Below are 8,896 nucleotides of genomic sequence, written 5' to 3'. Positions count from 1 at the left end.
CTGCAGAACAGTAATGGGAAGTAATGTTACAAATACTTGTTCAACCAAATATTTTCCCCATAAGAGTGACACAAGACTGGTGCATTTTCATTCCTAAAGTAATGCTATTCTTGATCTTTGTTCTGATTTCATTTCAGTAAGGACGGGCAAGAAGATGGTAAATGATTTGTAAGGGTCAGCCAGCAATGCCTGCCCGTTTTCAAGCACTCTGCCCCCAGCTAGATTAGCTTGGCTTGCAGAAAGGAAAGTGCTTGGTCTGGGATGGTGCAGCCCCTGTGCTCCACCGTAAACCAGAGCTAAAGGTGGTTTTGTGGTGGATATGGAAGAGCTGTGAATTGTCCTGCTGGGCATGTTCTAAGATGAAGCATGTTGCAGTGCCAGGCTCTGAGGAGGTTTTTCCCTGCGAGGGGGCAGGCTGGCGCAGATAATCCTAGGAGGAGGGCAGTGGCAGCTGGTGATGGGACACGTGTTGCAGGTGCTGTACCAAGTGTCTTGTTTTTTGAACACCCCCAAGTCTCCCTCTGTAACCTAGTACGGCACCACTGGATGGAGCCTTGTGCTGTGTGTGCTTCCTCCAAGCATTTGCAGGTCTCCTGATGTAGACAGACCCTCCTGCTGCCCTCTAAGTACCAGCCCCCTAGATCTCCCCACCTTAGAAGACTTCCCCTGCCAGGGAAGAGCTCCCCATTTCTTTCACAGCAGTGACCTCAAGCCTCAGAAGTGCTGAGGAATCCCAGCTCAATCTTGCCCCTTAGAAGCAAAACGCAAGACAGGAGTTTGAGTGAACTACAATACACCACAGTGTTTATTAACTCTGCATTAGTGTGATAAGCACAATGCTGCATCCACGGGAAATCTCCCCACACTCTTAAGCTTGTTCCTTCTGCTTCTTCATCAGCTCCCTCAGCTGCTCGATCTGGGTAGTCACGCTGCTCTTGGCGGTACCGCCCAGGGCAGTGTACTGCTCCACGCTGTTGACAAAGTTGAAGACCTGGGAGACATCGCTGCTGAACAGGGGGCTGGAGAAGCAAAGAAAGAGGTGTCAGTGCAGGGTGATGGGTGCTGCTTGTTGGCTTTACATGCTCAGTGCCTGAAGATAAGGGAGTGGAGGCTGAGCCTTATTGCAAGGGAAAAGCCTCTGGCTGCTCTGCCTCTGCTCTTGTAGTGCCACAGGAGCAGCTCATGGTAGACCAGAGAGCTAAGCTGTTTCTTTTCAGAAGAAAGCCTGTACAAGCCAGGCTGATATCTGCCATATCTCCCCTCAAAAGGCAAAGTGACAGTGATACAAACCTGATGCTCTTCAGGTCCTCCAGGGTGAGATTATTGATGGCAATGCCTTTGGTCTCGGCAAGGTGGACGGCCTTCCCCGAAGCAGTGTGGGCTTGTCTGAATGGCATCTGCAATGAAAACAAAAAAGAGTCAAGTGACCAGGCAGCTGGGCTGCAGATTCAGGCAAGAAAGAATGTGTTCTCATTCGTGCTGACTTGTTTTTAATTAGGGAAATGAAATCTGAATCCGTGTTTTCTGGGGTGTGAAGAGGGGAGGCATTAGGACGTAAAATTCCACCTGTAAATTACTATCAAGTCCACCCGGCAGCAGTTCCACTACTTGGGATACATGTAAAGAAAGGGTTTCCAGCTTTCGTGTTTGTTGACCCACACTGATCATCACCTGGGGACAGAACAGAAGGCCTCATCTCAGGCCCTCACTGAGCAGTATTCTGCATCTAAAGATGTCACAGCTCCAGGCTTCCCTACTGCACTTACTCCTTTGCGAACCAGGTAGAGAGCCAGGTCAGTAGTCAGCATCTCAGGGGTCAGAGCCTTCTCCATGTTCTCCTTGCTGATCTGTAGAGAGAAGCGTCAGAGGGAGACATGATCATCTGCTCCTCCTTGGAGAGGCATTAGCGGTCACACTGAGGGGACTTCATTGCCAAAGGACCAGGATCTCCAACGATATTTTCTGCAAGCTAACTCCCAGATCTAAGTGTACCCGAGCTGCTGCTGTGGTGAGGGCATAAAGAGCAATATGAGTGAGCAAGAGCCTTCATCTTAGCATCAGTGTATTGCTCCTGTGGCTGTGCTATGCCGAGAATGTGCCCCCTCCAACCACGTGCAATAGTGAGAGGCTGAAGCCTTACCTGGAGGGTAGAGATCACCCCAGTGGCAACCTGGAGCACAGCAGTCAGGGTGTCCACAACATCAATGACAGCCTCCTTGTCCTCCTGCGTGAGAACATGGATACATATCACTGTTAGATGGAGCCCAACCACATGGGCAGCCTGGCCAGCAGAGGAGGCAGCATGTCATCTCTGGGGCTCCTGCTGGGGTCGGTGTGAGCTGCAGCATGCAGTGCCTCAGCCCTGTTTTTTATCATCCTGCACACAAGCAGGGAAATGCAGGGCAATGCAGTGCAAGAGCCTGCTCCCAAGCTAAAGACAGCTGTGCCAGTTCAGAGAAACCGACTGAAGCCTAACAGCAGTTTTACCTGCAGGTCCTTGTTGTAGGTGCTTGGAAGTCCTTTGAGAACCATGAGAATTGAAGCCAGCTGTGGAGAGAAACAGGCAAGGCAGTTAGCTACTGGAAGAAGAACACAATGCCTCAGCAGAAGGTCAGTGCCCACACTGGGCACAAATCTTTTTTTTGTTTTTTACACAGAGGCATGAAGAGGGAAGTTTCCCTATCCTTCTTCTTCCTTAAGCACACTCACCCGTCCAAACACACGTCCAGCCTTGCTGCGGATCAGTTCCAGGCTATCAGGGTTCTTCTTCTGAGGCATCAGGCTGCTGCCAGTGCTGAAAGAAAAATGTTTGCCATGTAATAGTTGTCTGGAGCCCAGTGCTGCCTCTCAGAGAGGTGAGAAATCAGAGGCTACTTGGCAGGCCCTCCAGAGGTGGCATCAACAAGCAAGAGTGTTTCTGTGGCCCTTTGAAGGCAGGGCTGTGGCTGTGCCATTCTGAGAGATAGGAAGTCTGTGAGGATGTTATGGGAGTTGGAAGTCAGTGATCCCTAATGAGGAATGTTCTCTCTTAGCCTGCCTTTCTGCCAGGCTTTTTGTGCTCTGGGGAGTTGATTTGTGTGTCAGCCTTGTGCAGCAAGGCTGCAAGCATTATCTCTCTGTCTCAGTCTCTCAGGTGGGGAGAAGGGAGGAGGAGAGGCTGAGGGAAGGGCTGGCTGCCCAGGGCCCAGCACCTACCTGAAGGCATCAGAAAGGGTCAGGAAGCCAAACTCGCTGGTGCTGTAGATGATGAGATCTTCAGCCATCTTGCTAAGGTGGATCAGCAGCAGGGTGGCAACAGAGAGGAATTCCACTGCAGAAGAGGCAGGAGGTCAGGAGGTGAGCAGGGCATTGGTTTGCTCGACAACCCTGACTGGAGCTTAGGCCCGTGCAAAGAGTTTCTGTACAGTTATTTCCCAGTGAAGGATTTGAGTTCCTTTGTTAATGGTGTTAACTGGGAAGGCCTCTAGAGCCTGCTTCTAACATGGTGGAGGGAAGAAGCGATGGAGTTGTGCTTACCCACAAAGTCTCTCTCACTAATGGCATCCATGCTGTTCAGGCTGATGGAAGCAAACTCCAGCTCTGTAAAGAAAGACGTGGACAGAGCAGTCAGGGTTGGCTGGAGCTTGAGGGCAGCAGGCTGCCCCAGCCTGCAGGTGACTGTGAGCCCTTGAGTAGCCCCAGGAACATAACCATGCTGAACTTTTATGCTGCACAGGGCCTTCACTGTTAGGCCTAGGTGACTGTTATGCAGCAGTGCTGGTTGTTCCTGCTCCCACCTCACAGACATGGTCTGGATCTTTGCAGTAAAAAAGCCCGTATGAATTATTTGCTCTTTGTCCAATGTTACAGCACATGACAGAGCTTTGAGAGGCCACCTGTCATTGCTTCCCCCGCCCCAGACACATCAAATAGAGCCATGCCACCCCATTCTAGGCAGACATTACCGCTACGCAGCATCTCTCTGTCAATGTCCAGGGGGTTGCCAGCCAGAGCACCGCTGCCAGGGAGAGAGAAACAGGAGTCACTTAGAACATCCTGTCAACTCCAACTAAAGATGCACAGAGAACAGAACTCTCAAGATGTCAGAGAGCCAAGTGATGCCCAGGGATTCCAGAAAGTTGGCTGTTACCTTCCCAGGGGCAGGACGTTGATCCTCTTCTTCACCTCTCCCAGGCGCTCAGAGTCACGGGTCAGGGCAACAGCATGGCTGTGAAGGGACATGAGAGAGAGAAAGCATCTGAAGTCAGAAACTGTCCCATGAGCCGAGAAGGAATTGTGGCTAGATGGTAGGGGCATGCTGAGAGTTGGCCTCCAGAGCACAGTTAGACTGAACATGGGGACATCTTGTGGTAGGTTTCAGGGTTAGGTGAGGCAGGACTAGCTCTGCACTGCCAGAGGATGGTGGGCTGCTGGGCTGCAGCTGAGCTGAGCTGAGCAGGCTCTCTAGAGCTGAGTGTGGAAGGTGGTGGTTACCTGAGCAAGAACTGGCTCCATCTGATGGGCTGGGCCTTCTGCAGGTGGGTGTAGCCAGGCAAGATAACATCAATTTCTCTGCATGTGAAAGGAGAGAAAGAGGTGAGCAGCCCCTGTCAGAGTAAGGGCAGGGCACATCAGGCTATATCCCCAGCATCCATTAGGCAAAGAAGAATGTCTCTGTGAAGTGAACTGTGGAGAAAGAGGGGCTGTTGTCTTTCCCTGCATTATCCCAGACTGCCTGGCTGTATCTTCCCCTGCAGAAGACCTTGCTACTGCACCCGGTTGGTCTTGCAGTGAAAGAACAAGCCTAAAAATCTCCTGTTCCAGCAAGACCGAGGCTGCTGACTGGGGAAAGGACTTACATGGCAGCACGTTCCACCAGGGTCTTGATGAGCTGCAGCAGGTGAGTGGAGATGATAGAGAGGGAATTCTTCATGAACAGCTTCAAGTCAGTCACAACCTGGACAAGATTGGCCATGGTCAGATGAAGGGGAATGTGACTTATATCATTAGCTTATTTTGTCACTGTAAAATAACTTCCCCCTTGTTCTATGTGATGGGAAGGCACAACTTCCTCTCATAAAATGTGTCCTTGGTCATTCTGACATGATAATGTCACCATATCTTCCTCTCAAGGAAGAGAGCTAAAGGCTGCTCTGGTCAGGATTCTCATGAAGTGTGGAGTGGGAGGAGTAAAAGGGCAAAAACAACTAGTTCTGTACATACCTGTTCGTTCCTGCTTCTTCCAGTGTGCAGCTTTCCAGCAATATCACCAATCAGCTCCTGAGGACAATAGGAAGACTTCCATCAGTGTCTCTGTATTCTAAGCAGACTACCCCCAAGTGCAGACCTCCTCCCAGCCTGGAAAGGACTCAGCTCTAGGATTCTGTAAGTAGCTATGGGATCTCTTCTGGGGAAGGGCAATTTGTATGTTTAAGCTTGTACAGAGTCTCTTCCACAGAAGTGGTCTTGGACATGCCTAACCATGCACTTAGATTCAATACGAGAGATGGTGAGGAATAAAACAGTGGGTCAGAGACATGTGTACTTATTGCCAGGCAGGTCTAGCTAGAGAGGGACAGGAAGAAGAAGTTAGAGGACCAAACCTTCAGTCTGCGTTCATTGGCAGTTTGGATATCCTCATCGCTTTGGGTCACTACAATGACTCCCTTAGACAATTCCTCAGAGATCTACAAACAGCAGAAACACAAGTCAGCCCCTACTCTTCCGTGCTTTCGGAGGCTGTAGGTGTCCCCAGCAAATACCAACTTTTTGGTCTGAAAAGCTCCAACACTGCCATTTTTTTAGGCCAAAGCTGGCTGCTTACTCTGTCCCCATATTCTGTATTGCACTTGGTGGGATTCATCTTTTTACCCTTGCTGATTCTGCAATGTTCTGTCCATAGGAGGACTTAAGCGTTGCAATGAGAAAGCGAGCTGAAATGTCAGTCGTTGCTGTAGCATTGTCCACAAAGATTTTCCTATACAAACATTGTATAGACTCCCCATTGTCCATGGCGGGTGAGCAACAACAATGGATATTTCAAAAAAAAAGTGCTTAGCTGCTGACTCCTCTTCACCCCTATACAATGCTATGCATTGCCTTCTACTAACTCAGGCAGCCAGACACAAAAGGATCCCAAGCGCCAGCGGAAAAAGAATATTCCTAATTCACACTGAAACAATTCCTCGGGAATGCTCAGTTTGAAGAGGATGGGGCCCAGGTCACGCTGAGCACATCTCACTGAGGCACCAGGCTTCCGTAATGAGCACCCACAGTGGGCTCATCGGGGCTGCAGGCTCTCCTTCCTGAGTTTTCAGCTGGTTCACCTCCTGCTGCCTGGCTTTGGTGCCTTTAGCTAGATGCAATCTGAGCGTCCATCCCCTGCCCAGAGTGTCCCTCAGAGTACCAAGAGGACAATACACATGGGCCTCTACAGTTTTTCCTGATTTAGGGCAGCATTCCCTTTCAGGAAGGCACTTCTGCACATGCCTGGTGCTAAGGAATAGCACATGAGGGTACAGAAAGATGGTTTTAGAGCAGCAGCTGAGGGAGGTGCTGTCTGATAAGGAGCTATTTGTTGTAGTACTGTTGTGGGGATTGTATGTAGGCCTGAGCACAAGTGACAGTTTATGAAGGAAATAAATACCTTTTCCAGGCCACTCAGGATCTTCTCCAGTTCAGTCTTAGTTAGGATCCCAGCCTTCTCCAGGGCTTTGGCATAAGCAATGCTTGCCTGGATATCAACCTCAGACAGCCTCTGTTCAGTGGATATGGAAGTGCTGAGCATCTGCATGATGGGATCCGTGCTTCCGACAAACCTTCCTCCCATAAGTTTATCCCCCTGAGAGTAATGAAGTTAAAAGGCATGTTCAAATGGCTTACTGATACATTCTCCTAAGAATCATTTAATGCTCAGCCCACTCCTTATCTAAGTAAAACTGAGGGCTTGCCCAGGCATCTTAATTTTTTTCAGTGCAGTAGCACTAACCAGAAAGGTCCCTGGACTTTAGAAGCTTTAGAAATTAATTGAAGAGGTGGAGTGCAAGTCTCTGTTACTAATATTTAGCCCTTGAGCTGTCAGGTCAGGAGTCCCCCAAGATACTCTACCCTATGTCTCTGTGGGACTCTGGAAGGAAAGTGTACTGTCCTTGAAAACAAATATCAGGACATATGGCACAAGAGCAGCACAGATCTGTCCTGTAAGGCAGCTGAAGGTCACTATCCCTCTCATAGTCTATTGAAGAGAAAAGTAAGGGAGTCAGGGTTTAGTGAATGCTAGCGTCTACTGTTACTTGGAATTAAAAAAAAAAAAAAAAAAAAAGAAGGAAACCTTTCTTTTGGGGAGACTGTAAGTAAATATTGGGTTTGACAAAGAGCTGTGGGCCAGAAGTAGCCACATCCCTTTTGGCTTAAACTTAGCATCAGATCCGTTAAGGGTGCAGACTGTTCAGTCTCACAAATTTTAAGAAGGGAGAAAAAAAAAGCAGCAGTCCCAAAGCCCCCAAAGCACCCCCAGGAGCTCAGCAAGCCGCAGCACTGGGCGGCAGGACCCCACTACCATGGACAGCGGCGGAGGGACTCGGGGAACCCCTGCCCCAGGTCCCTGCCAAGCTGGTGGACCCCAGAGGAGAGCAGGGGAGAGAGCCTCAGGGGTGAGCCTGGAGTCATGAGGTGTTGGGAGGTTGTTATTTTTTTTTTCATTATTTCTTTAAAACAGGTTTATCAGCATGAGAAATCCGAATTGCAAAAGCAAAGTTTTGCAGCCCCTCGCTGGGAATCCAGTCCCCTAGGGTAAACGGCACCGGGGTTGGGCTGCTAATAAAGGCCAGTGCTGGGAGCACAGCACTTGGACAGGAAGAGGCATCAAGATAAATCCTCCCTACTGTGGGTTTTCACCACAATCAGAGGTGAGTCTTCAGAAATACTGCAGCAAACACGCTTGCTGTCCCGTTTTCTGCTTAAAACCCGGCAAAATAAAGCGGGCAGAGAGGAGCACCCAAAAACACCCTGATGGACATAGTAGGAAACACTGCCGGGGTTACCAGTCAGCGGAGCTTGCGTTTTCTAGAGCATCCCTAGAGCACCCCGAGAGCATCCCACAGTTAAAGCAAAGCTCACCCTCACCTCGGATGCCATCTCAGACGACGTTTTGCTCGGGTGTGCGGCGATCCCGGCACCTGGTACAACCTGTGGAACAGCGAGGCGAGGCTCAGTTCTGCTCTGTCCCAGCCCAGCAGTGGGACAGGACCCCAGGACCCCTGCTGCCCACCCGGCCCTGCTCACCGTGTCTGCAGTGGAGCCCTGGCCGGTAGCTCCGTGTGCTCCCAGTCCCTGCTGCCCCGCTTTTACGTGCCTCGGAGCCGGGCTGGTGGCTCGTCCCGCCCTGTTGGGGCGGGGTGGCCCCATGGCCAGCCCCACCATGGCCCCCCCGCAGCCCCTCACCCTTCCCACCCCTCTCCTGCCCCCAAACCCTGCCGATCCAGCACATGATGAAAGAATCAGGAGAGAGGCATCCTCTCAGGCTGCGAGGAGGAGCGTTGGGAGAGATGCCCTCGTTCATGTTGCTTGTCTGTAAAGTTTCTGGTGGAGCTTTAGGCAGCACGCCTGTGGTGTGCGAGTGTTCTCTGTGTGTTTTCACTGACAGGTCAGCTCCACTCCTAGGAATATCCTTGTATTGAAGGAGTTATTTCACTCTGTCCTCCTCTACATCAGAATTAATGTACTGGGTATGATGGGTGGATCATCAGTGCTCCATCCACGTTGCCACCCCAGCAAACAAGCAAGAATAAAGCAGAATCATTTAGGTTGGAAAAGACCTCTAAGATCATCAAGTCCAACCATTAACCTAGCAAATAGATGGGAACTGGCTGCCCTTTCCAGTTTCTGTGCAGAGGAACCTTTTTACCTCACTTAAAAG

At 50.4% G+C, this 8,896-nt stretch overlaps 1 protein-coding gene across 3 annotated transcripts; it reads right to left on the bottom strand.

Annotated features, from left to right (window-relative positions):
• Positions 1-776: 776 nt before the first annotated feature.
• Positions 777-8,358, bottom strand: ASL (argininosuccinate lyase). 3 transcript variants are annotated; one of them, XM_072025917.1, is made up of 18 exons: positions 8,263-8,358; positions 8,104-8,166; positions 6,626-6,820; positions 5,583-5,666; positions 5,203-5,259; positions 4,839-4,936; positions 4,474-4,551; positions 4,130-4,207; positions 3,945-3,997; positions 3,517-3,579; positions 3,196-3,310; positions 2,710-2,794; positions 2,488-2,547; positions 2,141-2,224; positions 1,767-1,847; positions 1,567-1,671; positions 1,291-1,397; positions 777-1,019 (listed from the first exon to the last, which is right to left on the bottom strand). In XM_072025917.1, the coding sequence occupies exons 2-18, from the start codon at positions 8,113-8,115 to the stop codon at positions 869-871; spliced, it is 1,506 nt and encodes a 501-aa protein (XP_071882018.1). In that variant the 5' UTR covers positions 8,116-8,166; positions 8,263-8,358; the 3' UTR covers positions 777-868.
• Between the last annotated feature and the right edge of the window lie 538 nt (positions 8,359-8,896).

This window comes from Anas platyrhynchos, chromosome 20 (assembly GCF_047663525.1).
Source record: "Anas platyrhynchos isolate ZD024472 breed Pekin duck chromosome 20, IASCAAS_PekinDuck_T2T, whole genome shotgun sequence".
NCBI classification, from domain to species: domain Eukaryota; kingdom Metazoa; phylum Chordata; class Aves; order Anseriformes; family Anatidae; genus Anas; species Anas platyrhynchos.
Note: the sequence above shows the minus strand (reverse complement) of the source record. Positions and strands in the feature narration are given on the sequence as shown.